This window comes from Ranitomeya variabilis, chromosome 8 (genome assembly GCF_051348905.1).
Source record: "Ranitomeya variabilis isolate aRanVar5 chromosome 8, aRanVar5.hap1, whole genome shotgun sequence".
In the NCBI taxonomy this organism is placed as follows: domain Eukaryota; kingdom Metazoa; phylum Chordata; class Amphibia; order Anura; family Dendrobatidae; genus Ranitomeya; species Ranitomeya variabilis.
The window spans coordinates 28,750,483-28,769,879 of NC_135239.1; the positions used below are offsets into that span (position 1 = coordinate 28,750,483).

The 19,397-nt window shown below is 43.2% G+C and overlaps 1 protein-coding gene across 1 annotated transcript in view; it reads right to left on the reverse strand.

Moving 5' to 3' along the window:
* The window catches only part of LOC143787351 (calcium-activated chloride channel regulator 1-like), a 97,838-nt gene that overhangs the window by 15,900 nt on the left and 62,541 nt on the right, over positions 1 to 19,397 (reverse strand). The window contains exons 3-8 of the mRNA XM_077276012.1: positions 19,131 to 19,281; positions 18,561 to 18,669; positions 17,170 to 17,347; positions 14,974 to 15,198; positions 13,044 to 13,271; positions 8,314 to 8,491 (exon numbers count right to left, since the gene is read on the reverse strand). Coding sequence (XP_077132127.1) covers positions 8,314 to 8,491; positions 13,044 to 13,271; positions 14,974 to 15,198; positions 17,170 to 17,347; positions 18,561 to 18,669; positions 19,131 to 19,281 — 1,069 coding nt within the window. The remainder of the gene's footprint in view (positions 1 to 8,313; positions 8,492 to 13,043; positions 13,272 to 14,973; positions 15,199 to 17,169; positions 17,348 to 18,560; positions 18,670 to 19,130; positions 19,282 to 19,397) is intronic.

Consider the following 19,397-nt stretch of genomic DNA (forward strand, 5'->3'; position numbering starts at 1 on the left):
CTCTGTGTGGATTTTTGTTAGCTTTTAATACTGACCGCACAGTATTCTTTTCTATTCTGTCTATTTAGGTAGTAGTGGCCTCCTTTGCTAAATTCTGTTTTCATTCTGTGTATGTCATTTCCCTCTCCACTCACAGTCAATGTTTGTGGGGGGCTGTCTTTCCTTTGGGGATTTCTCTGAGGCAAGATAGCTTTCTGTTTCCATCTTTAGGGGTAGTTATCTCTCCGGCTGTGACGAGATGTCTAGGGAGTGACAGGAACATTCCACGGCTACTTCTAGTGTTGGTGTTAGGATCAGGAACTGCGGTCAGTACAGATACCACCTCCTCAGGGCTCGTCCCATGTTGCTCCTTAACCACCAGGTCATAACAGACAATATACCTGAGGAAGAGATTTATACTGTCGAAACGCGTTGTATGTACTTTTTCTTGAGAAATAATAAAAACCTTTTTTGGATAATAACAAGCCTTGGATCCTACACCCACGGGAGCGCAAATAGCCTGGTATAAAATTTACTGAGTATGTAGTAGGTGTAATAATAATAATATTAGCAAATACCTCCAATTATAAATGTAGTATAGTTTTTCTGATGCGCTATGTCTCTTTCCTCCTGTGCAGGCATTGCAGGACCTTAAGTATCCCTGGTTACGACCACTGATATGGTGACAGTTAGCTAGTTGCTAGTGGTCGTAACCATGGATACCTAAGGTTCTGCAATGCCTGCAGATTGTCATGATCCAGTCCGGAGTTTAGTCCTCTCTGCTCATTCTCTGAGTGGATCATGTCTAGGGTAAACTTTGCTCTGCCTCATTTTGGGCTCGGGTTTGCTATTTAGCTCCCAGGTATCCTGAGGGTGGTGTCAGCTATAGCTTTGTCTTTGGCGTGTGTACCTGACTCTGGAAGCTCTTGATTTGTCCTGCTGTGAACCCTGACTTGTCCTGTGTATGTTATCTCCCTGCCCTTTCCCAGTGTCTCTTTGTTTGTCTGTAGATCTGCTTGACTCCCTGTTTCTGACCTCCTGGCTTGGCGTTTTGACTCTGTTTCAGCTTGTCCCTATTGTACCATATTTTGCCCGTCCTGGTTTACTGATCCCTTGCTATGTCCTGACTATCCATTCTGTCTAATCATTTTGTACTGTAGTGCTATCTTGTGTTCTGACTTGGCTATCCTGACCTCTCTCTCTCGCCACTAGGTGGCGTTTGTTCAGCTGCTTTGTGAGTGCAGTCTCGCTTCTCTACCAAGCTCCCCCTGGTGGAGGTTGCGCTGTACTGCACTGCAGCTGCATGACATTATAGCTGACCACACATTTGAAGGGATCTCTGCATTTTTTTTTTCTCTGCTCTGTTTGCTATGGATCCGCTCCATACCTTGGCGGATCAAATGAATAGTTTGACAGTTATGATACAAGACTTGTTTGTGGAACAGAGGGCCTTGTCCTCATCTCATAACCACCTGCAAAGGGAGTTTTTTGACACAGCTAAATCTTTGCAGACTGACTGTAATGGTACCGTCACATTAAGCGACGCTGCAGCGATATAGACAACGATGCCGATCGCTGCAGCGTCGCTGTTTCGTCGTTGTGTAGTTGCTGGAGAGCTGTCTCACAGACAGCTCTCCAGTGACCAACGATGCCGAAGTCCCCGGGTAGCCAGGGTAAACATTGGGTTACTAAGTGCAGGGCCGCGTTTAGTAACCCGATGTTTACCCTGGTTTCCAGTGTAAATGTAAAAATAACCAAACACTACATACTTACATTCCAGTGTCTGTCACATCCCCCGGCGTCCGCTTTCCTCCACTGTGTAAGCGCCGGCCCTAAAGCAGAGCGGTGACGTCACCGCTGTGCTTTGCTTTACGGCCGGCACTGACACATTCAGTGCAGGAAGCTCTGAGCAGCAGCGCGGACGCCGGGGGACGTGACAGACATCAGAAGGTGAGTATGTACTGTTTTTTTTTTACTTTTACAATGGTAACCAGGGTAAATATCGGGTTACTAAGCGCGGCCCTGCGCTTAGTAACCCGATATATTTACCCTGGTTACCATTGTAAAACATTGCTGGCATCGTTGCTTTTGCTGTCAAACACAACGATACACGCCGATCTGATGACCAAATAAAGTTCTGGACTTCTAGCTCCGACCAGCGATATCACAGCAGGATCCAGATCGCTGCTGCGTGTCAAACACAACGATATCGCTATCCAGGACGCTGCAACGTCACGGATCGCTATCGTTATCGTTGTTATTTTGTTCAGTGTGAAGGTACCTTTAGTGTTCTGACACTGTTGATGTCTCTTTGCACTCTCCTGAATCTACAGTCAAGCTCCCAGATACCTTCTCTGGGGAGAAGGAGAGATTTTTTACTTTTAAGGAGAGTTGCAAGCTTTTTTTTTCTCTTAGACCCAGATCTTCTGGAGATGAGACTCAGCGGGTGGGGATAATCATTTCCTTACTGCGGGAGGGACCTCAGTCATGGGCTTTCTCTTTACCTGCTTCTGCCCCTGAACGTTTGTCTGTGGACAGATTCTTTGAGGCTTTGGAACTGATTTATGATGAACCAGACCGGGTCAGGGTAGCAGAGGACATGATCATGAGTCTCTCCCAGAATGAACTCACTGCTGAACAGTATTGTTCTGAGTTTAGGCGGTTGTCCGTTGAGGTGTCTTGGGGTGACTCTGCTCTGAGGCGCCTGTTTAAGAGAGGACTTTCGGATCATCTCAAGGACGCGCTGGCCCTTCACACACCACCCAGTTCCCTGGGAGAGGCCATGACCCAGGCCATTCGTATGGACCGGAGGTTACGGGAGAGAAGAATTTTTCAGCGTGAGATTCCTGTTTTACCTGCTAAGTCTGAGGCGATTTCATTCAATGAGACAATGGAAGTTGGTGCCACCAATTTCAAGGAGAAGGAAAGGAAACGTGATGGGAAATTATGTTTTTACTGTGGAGATCCAGGACATTGGAAGAAGGACTGCCCCTCTTGTCCATTGAGTAACAAGCTGCTGAGTCTGGGTGATGGTCTTGGAGGCCATCCAGACTCTTAGGTACCATTTTCGTCATTTAAAATTTTTTTTGTTAGAGGTGGAACTGTGTTCCAGGTGGTTTTGCATCCACTTCAGCGTTTGTGGACTGTGGATCTTCCATGAACTTCATTGACTCTAGTCTGGTGTCCAAGTTAAAGTTAGGGACAGTTAGGCTAGAGACTCCCATCCATATCGTTGCCATTGACAAGACACCGTTGGCTCAAAATGTCCTTAAATTTGTCTCTGAAGAGTTCCTCCTCAAGGTGGGGTCCTTGCACCAGGAATGAATTTCATGTTATGTTATGAGTAATCTTCCTGCGGAACTGGTGTTGGGGTTCCCCTGGCTGCAGAGGCATAATCCTGTTATAGACTGGGGATCTCGTGATATTGTTAAATAGGGTCCTAATTGTTCCAATGGTTGTCTTTCTGCTGTGTTTGTGTCCGCCATTAGTCCGGAGGGTATTCCGGAGTACCTAAAGGACTTTGGGGACGTGTTCTCCGAAAAAGAGGCTGAGGTCTTACCACCCCATCGTTCTTATGATTGTACCATCAATCTTATTCCGGGTGCTAAATTGCCCAAAGCCCGTTTGTACAATCTTTCTGGCCCGGAACGTATTGCCATGAAAAACTATATCTCTGAAAGTCTTCGCAAAGGTCACATCTGTCCCTCTGTCTCACCTGTGGCCGTGGGATTTTTTTTGTCAAGAAGAAAGATGGTGGTTTACGTCCATGCCTCGATTTCGGGGAACTAAATAAAATTACGGTGAGAAATACCTACCCTCTCCCACTCATTCCTGATCTCTATAACCAATTGTCTGGGGCTAAGTGGTTTTCCAAACTGGATCTTAGGGGAGCATATAACCTTATCCGTATTCAGGAGGGGGATGAGTGGAAAACGGCATTTCTCATCTCCGAGGGTCTGTTTGAAAACTTGGTCATGCCCTTTGGTCTCACTAACGCGCCCGCGGTGTTTCAAAATTTCATGAATGATGTATTTTCTGATTTTATCGGGCTTTTTATGGTTGTATACCTGGATCATATCCTTGTTTTCTCGCCTGACAAGGAATCCCACATTGGTCATTTACGTGCTGTTCTTCACAGGTTACGGGGTAATTCTCTGTTCGCTAAACCCGAGGAATGTTTGTTTTGTGTCCAGGAGCTTTCTTTTCTGGGGATCATCCTTTCTGCCAATGGGTTTCGGATGGATCCCGGAAAGGTACAGGCCATTGTTGATTGGATGCAACCCAGAGACCTCAAGGGGTTGCAGCGTTTTCTGGGTTTCGCCAATTATTATCGGAAATTCATTAAGGGGTTTTCTCAGGTTGTCAAGCCTCTCACTGATCTCACTCGCAAAGGGGCTGATCTCAAAGTTTGGTCATCCTTGGCTGTTGAAGCATTTATTACATTAAAAAAGCATTTTATGACTGCTCCTGTATTAGTTCAGCCCGATCCATCTGAACCATTCATTGTGGAGGTGGACGCATCAGAGGTGGGAGTAGGGGCGGTGTTGTCTCAGGGACCCGTTACTTTGACCAATTTGAGACCATGTGCCTTTTTCTCCCGGAAGTTTTTTTCTGCTGAGAAGAACTATGATGTTGGGAACCGGGAGTTATTGGCCATAAAATTGGCTTTTGTAGAATGGAGTCATTTTTTGGAGGGGGCGGTTCATCGGATCACGGTTATTACTAATCACATGAACTTGTCTTATATTGAAACCGCCAAACGTTTAACTCCTAGACAGGCTAGGTGGTCGCTTTATTTCTCTCGTTTTCATTTTTCTATCACTTTTCAACCTGGTTCCAAGAATGTCAATGCTGATGCCTTATCTCGCAGTTTTGATCCGATATCACCCCCCGAACCTCCTTCCTCCATTCTTCAGCACGGGGTGGTTGTGGCAGGGGTATCCTCTGAATTGGAGCAGGAGATTCGAAAGGCTCAGTCTCTTGCTCCTCCCTCTTTGCCTGACAATAAGCTTTTTGTCCAGTACCGATTGAGGGTTCTCCAGGAGTTCCACGATTCTGCTCTCTGTGAAAACCCGGGGATCTCTTCCACCCGGAAAGCCATCGCTAGGGTGTGTTTGTGTCTGCTTGTGATACCTGTGCCCATGCTAAGAGCTCCCATAACCGGCTGGCCGGGGAATTGGTGTCATTGCCAATTCCAGATAGACCTTGGACTCATTTGTCCATGGATTTTATCACTGACCTCCCTTCTTCTAATGGCAAAACAGTAATCTGGGTAGTGGTTGACAGATTCAGTAAGCAAGCGCATTTTGTACCTCTGGCAGGATTGCCTAATGCTGAAACATTATCTAAGCTGTTTATTGAGCATGTTGTACGGTTGCATGGTGTGCCTTTGAATGTGGTTTCAGACAGAGGGGTACAATTTGTGTTCAAATTTTTGAGGGCATTTTGTAAAAAATTGGGTGTTTGACGTTCTCCTCTGCTTACCATCCTGAGACTAACGGTCAGACGGAGAGGACCAATCAGTCTCTTAAACAGATTTTGAGGTGTCTTGCTACGTCTCGGCAGGATGATTGGTGTTCTTCGTTGCCCCTGGCTGAGTTTGCATTTAACAATCGGATTAACCAGTCCACGGGCACCTCCCCGTTCTTCTGTAACTACAGTTTTCACCCTCATTTTGGTGAATTTTCTAGGCTGGATTCAGGATGTCCAGGGGCTGATACAGCAGGTCAACGATTGGGGGAGGTGTGGAGGGAGGTCCAGAAAAAAATCGGAGAGGCTCAGGGCAAACATAAACGTTTCGCTGATAAGCGACGGTCTGTGGGACCTATGTTCCTGGTGGGAGATAAAGTGTGGTTGTCTACCAGGAACATTCGTCTCAAGGTTCCATCAGCTAAGCTAGGTCCCAGGTTTATTGGTCCTTATAAGATCATTGAGGTGATCAATCCAGTTGCCTTTCGCTTACGACTTCCTCCAACGCTTCGGATTCCCAATGTGTTCCATATGTCCCTTCTTAAGTCATTTTTACCATCCTCTGCTGAGCCTCCATCCCCTCCGCCTCCTGTCTCTGTGGATGGTCAGACCGAGTATGAAGTGGAACAGATTGTAGATTCTCACGTGGTCCGTAGTTCTATTCAGTACTTGGTCCATTGGAGGGGTTACGGTCCTGAGGATCGTTCTTGGGTCCCGGCACGATCTGTCCATGCTGATCGACTGGTCCGGGCATTTCATGCATGTTATCCTGGGAAACCTGGGGGTCCGGTGGCCCCCCTTGAGAGGAGGGTACTGTCATGATCCAGTCCAGAGTTTAGTCCTGTCTGCTCATTCTGAGTGGATCATGTCTAGGGTTAACTTTGCTCTGCCTCATTTTGGGCTCGGGTTTGCTATTTAGCTCCCAGGTATCCTGAGGGTGGTGTCAGCTATAGCTCTGTCTTTGGCGTATGTACCTGACTCTGGAAGCTCTTGATTTGTCCTGCTGTGAACCCTGACTTGTCCTGTGTATGTTATCTCCCCTGCCTGCCTGGCAGTCTGCTTGACTCCCTGTTTCTGACCTCCTGACTTGGCGTTTTGACTCTGTTTCAGCTTGTCCCTATTGTACCGTATTTTGCCCGTCCTGGTTTACTGATCCCTTGCTATGTCCTGACTATCCATTCTGTCTAATCATTTTGTACTGTAGTGCTATCTTGTGTTCTGACTTGGCTATCCTGACCTCTCTCTCTCGCCACTAGGTGGCGTTTGTTCAGCTGCTCTGTGAGTGCAGTCTTGCTTCACTACCAAGCTCCCCCTGGTGGAGGTTGCGCTGTACTGCACTGCAGCTGCATGACACAGATGAGGAAAGAAACATAGCGAATCAGAAAAACTATACTAAATTTCTAATGGAAGTATTAGCTAATATTATTATTACTAGTTGGCCCGTGTGATATTTTCGCACATTGGCAATTTCCGAAAAATCATGCTGGTCAGAAGAGAGTCCATTAAACCTTTGTAACTGTCAGCTGTTGTTATTGATGTGTGTGAATATACGTTAACATGGAGCCTTCTATTTTTACATAACTGTCTACAATGTACTGTTGAAATTGTCAATGTCAATTGTCTGTTGGATTGTCAATACGATGCTGCAACGCAGCGTAAAAATCGAGATTGAAAAGGTCTAAGGCGTAAATTGGGTTAACCCCTTCAGGTGGTTGTAAACTGCCCACCATGTGATAAACCTGGACATGTCTTTTGAAACAATATGGCCCACTGCCAGGAATATTGACAGAGTTCACTTGAACTGATGCAAAAGCCAAAGCATTATTAAATTGCCGTATATTTTGTAAATAGTTTTGAGCTACGTGATCATTCTTTTCAATAAGTGTCTGACGTTCTTTACAAACAGTAATGGCATGTAATTGAACCTATCCCTTGTGGCAACAGATGGAAACAGATTGATCACAACCGACTTCACATAAATAGAGCTTTGCTGAACAATGTGGACATACTTTATCCATACTCCCAACAATGTGGGTTTTAACTTCATTGTCTGTCTTCCTAGTCATCCTGCAAAGTAATTCCAAACCCAAACAATTTCAGGTCTGTGCTCCAAAATCCAACTTGAAATGTACAATAGGCAGTGCATGTTTCCAATAAAATAAGCAGTGCATGTTTCCAAATGTGTTTGCATATGTGACTCACCTGCAGTGAAGTGTGCAGCCTGTTTGGATTTGTTTGTGAAAGCAGCTTCGTGGTAGTGTGCTTTGGGGTAGTGTGGTGCCACCTGCAGGTCATTTTTCCTTACTGCAGGTTTATGAAAATTAATGTTTAAACTGTGTTTTGTGATCACATAGTGGATGTGTGGTTTGTTTGGCTATTTTCTTGCTGAAGAGGGCAAGTGTAACTTTCAAATGGTGCATCATTTGTGTGTGTGGGTGCAGTATGAACGGAGATACAAAGTAATAATCGAAAAAGAGTGTTTAGAAATAATATAGAGGAATTACACTAACTACATATTGGGATAGGATCTTGGAGAAGGGAATATTTCTTTTACAAAATAAAGGTGTCCGGAGAGCAATCTTCAGTCCTCTTATTATGCATCAGTATAACATGATCATGTTAGGGTGCCGCCCCACTCCATGAGTTTGGGGGGTCTTTGGCCCCTGCCGGGGTTAAGGGATCATTTTGACTTCTATTGAATTCTCTGTAGCAGCCCTGTGGGTTGCTAGGACATGCTGGGAGTTGTGGTACGTGGCAATCCGCTCCCCTGTAGTTGTGGCACTGTTAATAGCAGAACTGTAAATTCTATGCTTCCCTACCTTTCACGATTTACATATAGATGATAATTCTCCGTCTACTCCTCACCCGTCATATCAGCAATCTGCTCCAGTTCTTTAGACGCCTCTCTGCTCAGGGCTATAACATGGATGATGACTCCGCTGTCTTCAATCTCAGGAAAGCAATGAATTGAACTTTGAAGATCATCTCCATCTGCTACAAGTATGATTTCAGTGCCATGTAATGATCCGCTCTTCTGGTTGACCTGCGAGATGATATATTGGATTATTTACCCATGTAGAAGAATATACAGTATACAGGTCCTTCTCAAAAAATTAGCATATAGTGTTAAATTTCATTATTTACCATAATGTAATGATTACAATTAAACTTTCATATATTATAGATTCATTATCCACCAACTGAAATTTGTCAGGTCTTTTATTGTTTTAATACTGATGATTTTGGCATACAACTCCTGATAACCCAAAAAACCTGTCTCAATAAATTAGCATATTTCACCCGGCCAATCAAATAAAAGTGTTTTTTAATAACAAACAAAAAAACCATCAAATAATAATGTTCAGTTATGCACTCAATACTTGGTCGGGAATCCTTTGGCAGAAATGACTGCTTCAATGCGGCGTGGCATGGAGGCAATCAGCCTGTGACACTGCTGAGATGTTATGGAGGCCCAGGATGCTTCAATAGCGGCCTTAAGCTCATCCAGAGTGTTGGGTCTTGCGTCTCTCAACTTTCTCTTCACAATATCCCACAGATTCTCTATGGGGTTCAGGTCAGGAGAGTTGGCAGGCCAATTGAGCACAGTAATACCATGGTCAGTAAACCATTTACCAGTGGTTTTGGCACTGTGAGCAGGTGCCAGGTCGTGCTGAAAAATGAAATCTTCATCTCCATAAAGCATTTCAGCCGATGGAAGCATGAAGTGCTCCAAAATCTCCTGATAGCTAGCTGCATTGACCCTGCCCTTGATGAAACACAGTGGACCAACACCAGCAGCTGACATGGCACCCCACACCATCACTGACTGTGGGTACTTGACACTGGACTTCAGGCATTTTGGCATTTCCTTCTCCCCAGTCTTCCTCCAGACTCTGGCACCTTGATTTCCGAATGACATGCAAAATTTGCTTTCATCAGAAAAAAGTACTTGGGACCACTTGGCAACAGTCCAGTGCTGCTTCTCTGTAGCCCAGGTCAGGCGCTTCTGCCGCTGTTTATGGTTCAAAAGTGGCTTTACCTGGGGAATGCGGCACCTGTAGCCCATTTCCTGCACACGCCTGTGCACGGTGGCTCTGGATGTTTCCACACCAGACTCAGTCCACTGCTTCCTCAGGTTCCCCAAGGTCTGGAATCGGTCCTTCTCCACAATCTTCCTCAGGGTCCGGTCACCTCTTCTCGTTGTACAGCGTTTTCTGCCACATTGTTTCCTTCCAACAGACTTACCATTGAGGTGCCTTGATACAGCACTCTGGGAACAGCCTATTTGTTGAGAAATTTCTTTCTGGGTCTTACCCTCTTGCTTGAGGGTGTCAATGATGGCCTTCTTGACATCTGTCAGGTCGCTAGTCTTACCCATGATGGGGGTTTTGAGTAATGAACCAGGCAGGGAGTTTTTAAAAGCCTCAGGTATCTTTTGCATGTGTTTAGAGTTAATTAGTTGATTCAGAAGATTAGGGTAATAGGTCGTTTAGAGAACCTTTTCTTGATATGCTAATTTATTGAGACAGGTTTTTTGGGTTATCAGGAGTTGTATGCCAAAATCATCAGTATTAAAACAATAAAAGACCTGACAAATTTCAGTTGGTGGATAATGAATCTATAATATATGAAAGTTTAATTGTAATCATTACATTATGGTAAATAATGAAATGTAACACTATATGCTAATTTTTTGAGAAGGACCTGTATTTGGAAGCCAAACTTATTGGTCCCAAATTTCACTTAATAAAAAATATAGTGAAAAAATATTTACCTGTAGTTAATCAGGATGACAAATTACGTCAAATTACCAGGAATGGCTGCCGATATGTAGCAAGGAAAGGTTTTAGTTTAGGCAATGCGCTTTCTCCTAGTGTTCTCGAACAACATTCTGCTCCTAAATCCTGGTAGTCCACTACTGGTTTGTACAAATGTGCTGGCAGACGTTGCAGTGTGTGCGCTTATGCACTTGATAAAACTAAATCTATTAGTTCTTTTTCTGGTTTTTCACAGAAGATTACGTCTTTCATGAATTGTGACACGATATCTAATTTACTGCATCTGTTGTTTGTCGCGCAAAATGCAATATGTTGGTTGCACTACATGGAAAATTAAGAAACGCAGAGCTGAACATCTAGCCGTCATTCAGAACAAAAAAGGGGCTTACTCCGGTGCCCCAAAACACTTTGTGAATATTCACCAAGGAGACGTCACACATTTTGCTTTTTATGCATTTGAAAAGATTTTTAATCCTATTCGGGGGTGGAAACAAACAGAAACTATTGACTTCAAGGGAGGCATTCTGGATCCGAAAGCTGGCCACGAGATATCCGATGGGCATCAACTCAAGAAATGATTGATTTTATATTTATTGATATGGGTTTTTTTTCCCTTTGCTGCTGTGTTTGCACCCACACCTTGTGCGTATTTAATTAATCATTTGTCATCTGTGATTAGTTGTTCATTTATATTTATTCTGGCTGTGATTTTAATTGTATATCCTATGACTAAGGGTGCTGCATGCACCTGAATCACGTAAGGCTTTTCATGTTTTTAATATGGCTTCCTATGCCTGAATAAAGTTTATTTCATTTTTTCATCAGTGGTGTGCCACTGTCCTCTCTATTTTTCCTGTTTGGCTAGGCTCACCAGCATTGCGATCACCCACCTGCCTTCTGATTTGGCTCTACCCATTTAGTGCTGCATGTGGATCCCGTTGAAGCTCCCAGATCTCCTCCTGCATATTATGGGCACCATATACTGTACCATATAATATTATGGGCACCACACAGTCCTCCATACAGTATTATGGGCACCACACAGTCCTCCATACAGTATTATGAGCACCACATAGTCCTCCATTTTTTTTCATCAGTGGTGTGCCACTATTCTCTATTTTTCCGGTGCCTATAATACTGTATGGAGGACTATGTGATGATCGACACTGTATGGAGCACTATGTTGTGCACATAATACTGTATGGAGGACTATGTGGTGCCCTTAATACTGTATGGAATAATATGTGGTGCCCTTAATACTGTATGGAATAATAGGTGGTGCCCATAATACTGTATGGAATAATAGGTGGTGCCCATAATACTGTATGGAGGACTATGTGGTGCCCTTAATACTGTATGGAATAATATGTGGTGCCCATAATACTGTATGGAGGACTATGTGGTGCTCATAATACCATATTGAGCACTATGTGGTGCCCATAATACTGTATGGACTATTATGTGGTGCCCATAATACTGTATGAAGCACTATGTGGTGCCCATAATACTGTATGGAGGACTATACTATCTGGTCTAAAATGAAAAGTATGCAGTCACTTTGACTGCAGACTTTTGAATCCCCAGAGAGCACGTACTGTGCGCTGCGAGAATTCAAAGGTTTCTGAGTTATTGTAGAATGTACAATAGATATCACTCGTAATGTAAGAAGTGAAATCTGTGGCATTGTACTATACCTATATTTCTCTGCTGAATCAATGCATCATGAATAGAGGTATGTGTTAAAGGGGAACCACTGAAACCTTTTTGCCCAAGGCCAAGGAAAACCTGGAACAGGCCCTGATCACAGACATCTGATACAGCCCTTAAGGCCCCGTCACACACAGCGACGCTGCGGCGATACAGACAACGATGCTGATCGTTGCAGCGTCGCTGTGTGGTCGCTGTGTGGTCGCTGGGGAGCTGTCACACAGACCGCTCTCTCCAGCGACCAACGATCAGGGGAACGACTTCGGCATCGTTTAAACTGTCTTCAACGATGCCGAAGTCCCCCTGCAGCACCCGGGTAACCAGGGTAAACATCGGGTTACTAAGCGCAGGGCCGCGCTTAGTAACCCGATGTTTACCCTGGTTACCAAAAAAAACAAACAGTACATACTCACCATCTGATGTCCGTCAGGTCCCTTGCCGTCTGCTTCCTGCTCTGACTGAGCCGCCGTACAGTGAGAGCAGAGCGCAGCGGTGACGTCACTGCTGTGATCTGCTCTCACTGTACGGCCGGATCTCAGTCAGAGCAGGAAGCAGACGGCAAGGGACCTGACGGACATCAGATGGTGAGTATGTACTGTTTTTTTTTTTTTACATTTACGCTGGTAACCAGGGTAAACATTGGGTTACTAAGCGCGGCCCTGCGCTTAGTAACCCGATGTTTACCCTGGTTACCAGTGAAGACATCGCTGGATCAGTGTCACACACACCGATTCAGCGATGTCAGCGGGACCTCAACGATCAAAAAACGGCCCAGGCCATTCCGACACGACCAGCGATCTCACAGCAGGGGCCTGGTCGCTGGTACGTGTCACACATAGCGAGATCGCTACTGAGGTCGCTGTTGCGTCACAAAACTTGTGACTCAGCAGCGATCTCGTTAGCGATCTCGCTATGTGAGACGGGGCCTTTACTCTGCCTGAACATGTACCTAACCTGTTGCCAGTAGCTTGTGTCTTACATCCACTGTTTGGGTATGTGTGTATTAGAATAGGACTCTGTGGTAAGGGGAATTGTAACACTAACAGAGGATATGCACAATGCAGAATTCTAAGAAAATATATTCCAGCATTATTTTATAAAGCAACTCACCTTAAATGCAGTTAAAATACCGACACAGAAGTCAGATCCGTAGTTGCTCTCTGACGGTGGCAGGAGAGATTTCAGAAACTCTCGGTTGCTGTCATGAGTGATTTCTAGCAGCTCAGAGCTGATGTATGGATATAGCGAGAACTCAACAATACCAACGTAAGTCCCTGCTGCAATGGCCTCGGTGAGGAACATGTCTGCCGCCTGATTTACTCTCTGCATTCGTTGGTTCTGCAATAATCAAAAAATTCAATTTCGGTCTTATGAACACATGGATGTAAGGTGGCAGTCAGAATCAGTACAGGATCAGTAATGTAATGTATGTACACAGTGACTGCACCAGCAGAATAGTGAGTGCAGCTCTGGAGTATAATACAGGATGTAACTCAGGATCATTAATGTAATATATGTACACAGTGACTGCACCAGCAGAATAGTGAGTGCAGCTCTGGAGTATAATACAGGATGTAACTCAGGATCAGTAATGTAATGAACACAGTGACTGCACCAGCAGAATAGTGTGTGCAGCTCTGGGGTATAATACAGGATGTAACTCAGGATCAGTAACGTAATATATGTACACAGTGACTGCACCAGCAGAATAGTGAGTGCAGCTCTGGGGTATAATACAGGATGTAATTCAGGATCAGTAATGTAATGTATGTACACAGTGACTGCACCAGCAGAACAGTGAGTGCAGCTCTGGAGTATAATACAGGATGTAACTCAGGATCAGTAACGTAATGTATGTACACGGTGACTGCACCAGCAGAATAGTGAGTGCAGCTCTGGAGTATAATACAGGATGTAACTCCGGATCAGTACAGGATAAGTAATGTATATACACAGTGACTGCACCAGCAGAATAGTGAGTGCAGCTCTGGAGTATAATACAGGATGTAACTCAGGATCAGTAATGTAATGTATGTACACAGTAACTGCACCAACAGAACAGTGAGTGCAAGCTCTGGAGTATAATACAGGATGTAACTCAGGATCAGTAACATAATATATACCGTATGTACACAGTGACTACACCAGCAGAACAGTGAGTGCAGCTCTGGAGTATAATACAGGATGTAATTCAGGATCAGTAACTTAATATATGTACACAGTGACTGCACCAGCAGAATAGTGAGTGTAGCTCTGGAGTATAATACAAGATGTAACTCAGGATCAGTACAGGATCAGTAATGTAATGTATGTACACAGTGACTGCACCAGCAGAATAGTGAGTGCAGCTCTGGAGGATAATACAGGATGTAACTCAGGATCAGTACAGGATCAGTACTAATAATAATCTTTATATAGCGCTAACATATTCCGCAGCGCTATACATACATTATCATCGCTGTCCCCGATGGGACTCACAATCTAAATTCCCTATCAGTATGTCTTTGGAATGTGGGAGGAAACCAGAGAACCCGGAGGAAACGCACACAAACATGGGGAAAACATATAAACTCCTTGCAGATGTTCTTGGTGGGATTTGAACCCAGGACCCCAGCGCTGCAAGGCTAACCACTGAGCTACCGTGCTGTAATGTATGTACAAAGTGACTGCACCAGCAGAATAGTGAGTGCAGCTCTGGGGTATAATACAGGATGTAACTCAGGATCAGTACAGGATCAGTAATGTAATGTATGTACACAGTGATTGCACCAGTAGAATAGTGAGAGCAGATCTGGAGTATAATACTGGATATAACTCAGGATCAGTACAGGATAATTAATGTAATATCTTAATGAGGTTTCCCTTTATGCAGATTAATTTTATATGTAAACGTTATAACATGTTCATACTTTGACTTTGAAGGGGTTTCCTGGACCTTTAATTGCTGGACCTCTATTAGTCATGCATTAATCACTTATCCTGCCTGTGGCTCTGGTACAATTGATTTGTATTTCAGAATAGAAGAGTTGGCAGGGATTACCGTGCTCATGCTTCCTGAGACATCTATCAGCAAAGTGATCACTCGATCACTGTATTGAAGGATTTGGAAAGTCGGCTCCGGAATCATGAAGTTCTCCCTTGGTTCAGATGAAGCAATATCACTGGAATTCTTAATAATGTCCCATGTACTGTGACAGTCACACATCCGATTCTGCATGGTGGGTGCTTCCAGATTATGATTGGACTCATCACAGAATCCAGATAGCTGTATATGGGGAACACATGAAATGTATGGAAAAAAACTGTAATAAAACATGATATGATGACACAGCATTTTATCTTAATTAACCAGAAGTCTATTTTCAGTAAGCCAGGAGGAATAGACTGTTACCTACAGTATATGTTGACTTTTGAATTTACGTGTTTGTTCTTCATTTGGTCAAGAACCATACATTGTTATCATATGAGTCTTAAACGTTGATTTTTTTTATATTTTTGAACAGCTAAATTTTTGTCTCTTATATCAGCTCCAACTTATTGTCTGCTAGCTCTGAAAGACAGTGATGCAGGGTCATTGAACAAGGGATGTTTGGTTAATATGTTCAATGACCATTGTGCGAGTCCTGTGACTTGCAAAACAGAGGAGTAAAAACTATGCAAATTGATTAAATAGGCAAAGAATGCGAGATAGCCTCATCACCCCTCCCCTTTGAGCTGTGGATAATGGCTTGAAGGACAACAGTTTTGAACTATAAAAAGGGATATATGCCTCTGTAACAAGATATATCCAAATATCCAAATCCTCCAAGACATCCAGAGATCTAGAGATTTTTGACAAAACCATAGCCAGGAACACTCTACAGGATAGCTGCCAGATCATGGCTCCATCACGAGGAACATGGATTTGACATTCTACAGGGTGCCAGCTTAGGGGACCACAGCTGAAAGAATACTGATCTGCTTCATTGACCATCACTGAACCATGGATACGTTTGGGGTAGTCAGGATTTGGACCCACCGGTCATCTGAGACCCATGGATAAGTTTTTGAAAGCCAGGAATGGGTCTCCCGGTCATCTGGCTCCATGGACATGTTCTGAGAAGCCAGGTTGTGACCTTCTGGTCACCTGGCCTTGTAACCCAATGGACTGACAGCTTCCTAAACTTGTTGTTACCTTTACTCTGTGCATGCCACAGGTGGGGTAGTCATCCCTGGAAGCTCTGCAGTCACAGCTGCTCTTGTTCGGAGGAAGGGTGATGCGCATGGCCGAGCATTTATGTGTATGGGGGAATCAGGATTAATAGCAGTCAACTAAACAAAGGATTGGCCAACATTTATTGATGCGGTATGGGCAACTTAAAAATGAAAGCCACAAGGATCTATAGCCAAATGAGGCATTTCTGGCCTAACAGAGTCGGCAGACATAACATCTTACTTCCATGAGGAAGCTTTTTTTTTTTCACCTTAAACCACAACTTTTATGTTTTCGGCTAAATTCCATGAGGACTTTTTTGCGGGGTGAGTTGTCGTTTAGAATGACATCATCAATTTTGCCATATAATGTAGTGAAACAAGGGGAAAGCAATTCAAAGTGGTGTAAAATTCTGGAAAAAAAAAAAAGAAATAAAAAAAAAAGAAAAAAAATATATATACACCGTATATCTTTTATCCATTTTTTATTTTGTTTCCCCATGACATTTGATCTTCTCATAGAGCTAGTTCAATACACTGTATAGGGCAGTATTGTGCATTCTAGATGTCGCCAAGAGAGTAAAACGGTCGCTCTTTTTAGGCAATCCATTTTGTGTGACAACTCATCTGATGAGCATTTTGTAGAGAGGTACGGCAGCACTTATAAAAAACAATTGTTCAATTCAACAACTGTGCAACTTGTGTAAAAAAAACACAATAGGCCTCATTTATCAAAAACTGTATTAAGACTAAGACTGTTTGTTGCTCATGGCAACCAATCAGAACTCGGCTTTCATTTTGTAAACTACTCTGGAAAAATGAAAGCTAAGCTCTGATTGGTTACCGTAGGCAACAAAGAAGGCCTCAGTGATAGACGAGGCCTTATTTATTTTGTAAAAATCATAGTTTTGATTTTGTGCCATAAAATGAAATGTATACATTTGAGAAAGTCTATTTAGTAACAGGGAATGGTCCGACTCTCTTGTACAGTCATACATATTCATTTCAGAAAGGTCATCAACGGTAACATTACAATTGTACTCACGGGCTGGAGGCCAGGAGAATACATAATGGATTCAGAGGAGAAGAGATTTTTGGCAGGGTAGAAAGTACAGCCCCGTGTAAACAAGCCGGTGCCATGATCGACGCTGCACGACCTTGTTACACAGGAATTCTGCGAGCTTTGTGGCCTTCTGTACGTGCCACTGATATTAACCGAACACCTAGAAATGACACGAAAATGTACGTCATGTGATAGAATAAAGTGATTTCATCAGTATGTTCTCCAGAAAAAATAATCAAAGTGGTACAAGGATTTTCTGGTTTAAAAAGCCCCTTTTCAAATACAGTATTAGGGATATATGTAAAAGATGAGGTCAATGTCAGATGGAGGACCCGACACGCCTCAGCATTACACAGACGTCCCATGGATTTCAGTGAGACCTGTGTAATGCTCCTTTTCTCCTGTGATGGCGCTGCAGGGAAATTGAACACTTCATTTTATGACGAGCGGTGGTCGCCTCGACCATTTACTGCCCCAGCTTTGCCCATTTTGTCGTAGGTGGGAGAAACTGATGTGAGAACGTCAAAAGTTGCAAAATTTAGGAACAACATCGAGTTTTTGCAACTTTTCAAAGTTTTTACAGCAGACTTTTGGCAAGAAATCTTTGATACATCGGGCCCTTTGTGTTTAGCTTATAGTTCATTTCTGTCACATGACAGGGCTTCAAGAGACGTGGTGGTTGGGTTAAAGGGATTCTCCACCTTTGGGATCTTTTTTACTTAAATGCATGTATTTTTGGCTACAAGACTTGTAATTGGGTCTCATTAAACATTTTGTACCATTTGTCTTTGTGTTGTACTGTCTAGTCCTGACTGCAAAAGGAACAATCAGAGAGTTCATTCTGACTGTCAAAAGGGACAGTTTGTAACTTTTATCTTCATTTTCTGATCTGCCCTCAGCTGATTTATAACCACATACCACATCAGAGTTAGATGTAGGAGTGCTAAGAATGTTGAGCTCCGTGTAACCACGCCAACACCACTGATTGGCAGCTTCCTCTGTATACTGTACATTGTCAGTAAGCTGCCAATCAGTGGAGGGGGCGGGGTCACACAGATTACACAGCTGGACTAACTTGCATGTGAAACCTAGTCCTCTAGTGATAATCTTCTGCTGATAAAACACTGGATGTATTGAACCTACAGCACACAACCTAATAAGTGACATATCTCTGGAATTAGGATTTCTTGCCCTATTTTATAATTCTCTCAGATCAAGTAGCAAAAAACTGCTCACAGATTTCCTTTATGTGTGAAGGGAAACAAATGTGCAGAGGAAATTATTGTGAGCCCAAAATGCATGCATTTAAGTAAAAAATGGATGGACGACCCATTTACACCTACAGCCATCCTAATAAATATGTACTTTAATACCTTGTTGCCTCTATTTGATGTTTTCCAGAAATATAGAATGGCTGTTCGATGTTGTGTTCCTCGAACACTCCCCAACGAAGATGAGCCCACTCATGAACAAACACCTTTCCTAAAATGTAAAGGTTGAGGTTCTTTCATCAGTCTTTAACATATTATACTAAAAATGTATTTTTCAGTACAGCTGCAAGAAGTCACGACTGGCCAGATAGTAACACTCCAGAGAAATCTGTATGATCAGGAAGTGGCACTTATTTTATCATTTGTTAAACTAACGTTTACCTTTTTGTTTTTAACCTTTTTTTTCTAGCATGATGTAAATGATCATCCATGTGAAATTAAATATTAATCACTGCAATTTCCAAAATTTTCACTAGTTGTCAGCAAAACTGCCTCCTTTTCAGACTAGTAAAAGAAAATCATCTCACTTTACTGCCTGTTGTGAAAAGTAATGTCATCTTTACAGAGACTGCCTACCAGTTCATCTTACAAAATTTTATGTACCCTGTCCAAATAAAAAAAAAACTTAGGAGGGAGCATTCTGGAAAACAAAGACTTAAGTCACTTTCTTACCATAAGATCCATAAAATGAGGTCAAATCTTCCTGTATCAAAAAGTTTGGTGTCAAGTGAATATATTGTCCCTTCTCCCCACATCCGCCATATTGTTTTGTGTAAGGGGCATCTCCAGTACGTAAGAATGACTTCGCAATGACAACATCTGCCTGGATTTGTAAAAAGTTAAAAAAGAAAATTACTAAAGTTGTTGAAAAAATATTTATGTTTAAACTTTTCTTTTAAATTACTCCCCCCCCCAAAAGTCATATTGTTTGGTGCATTA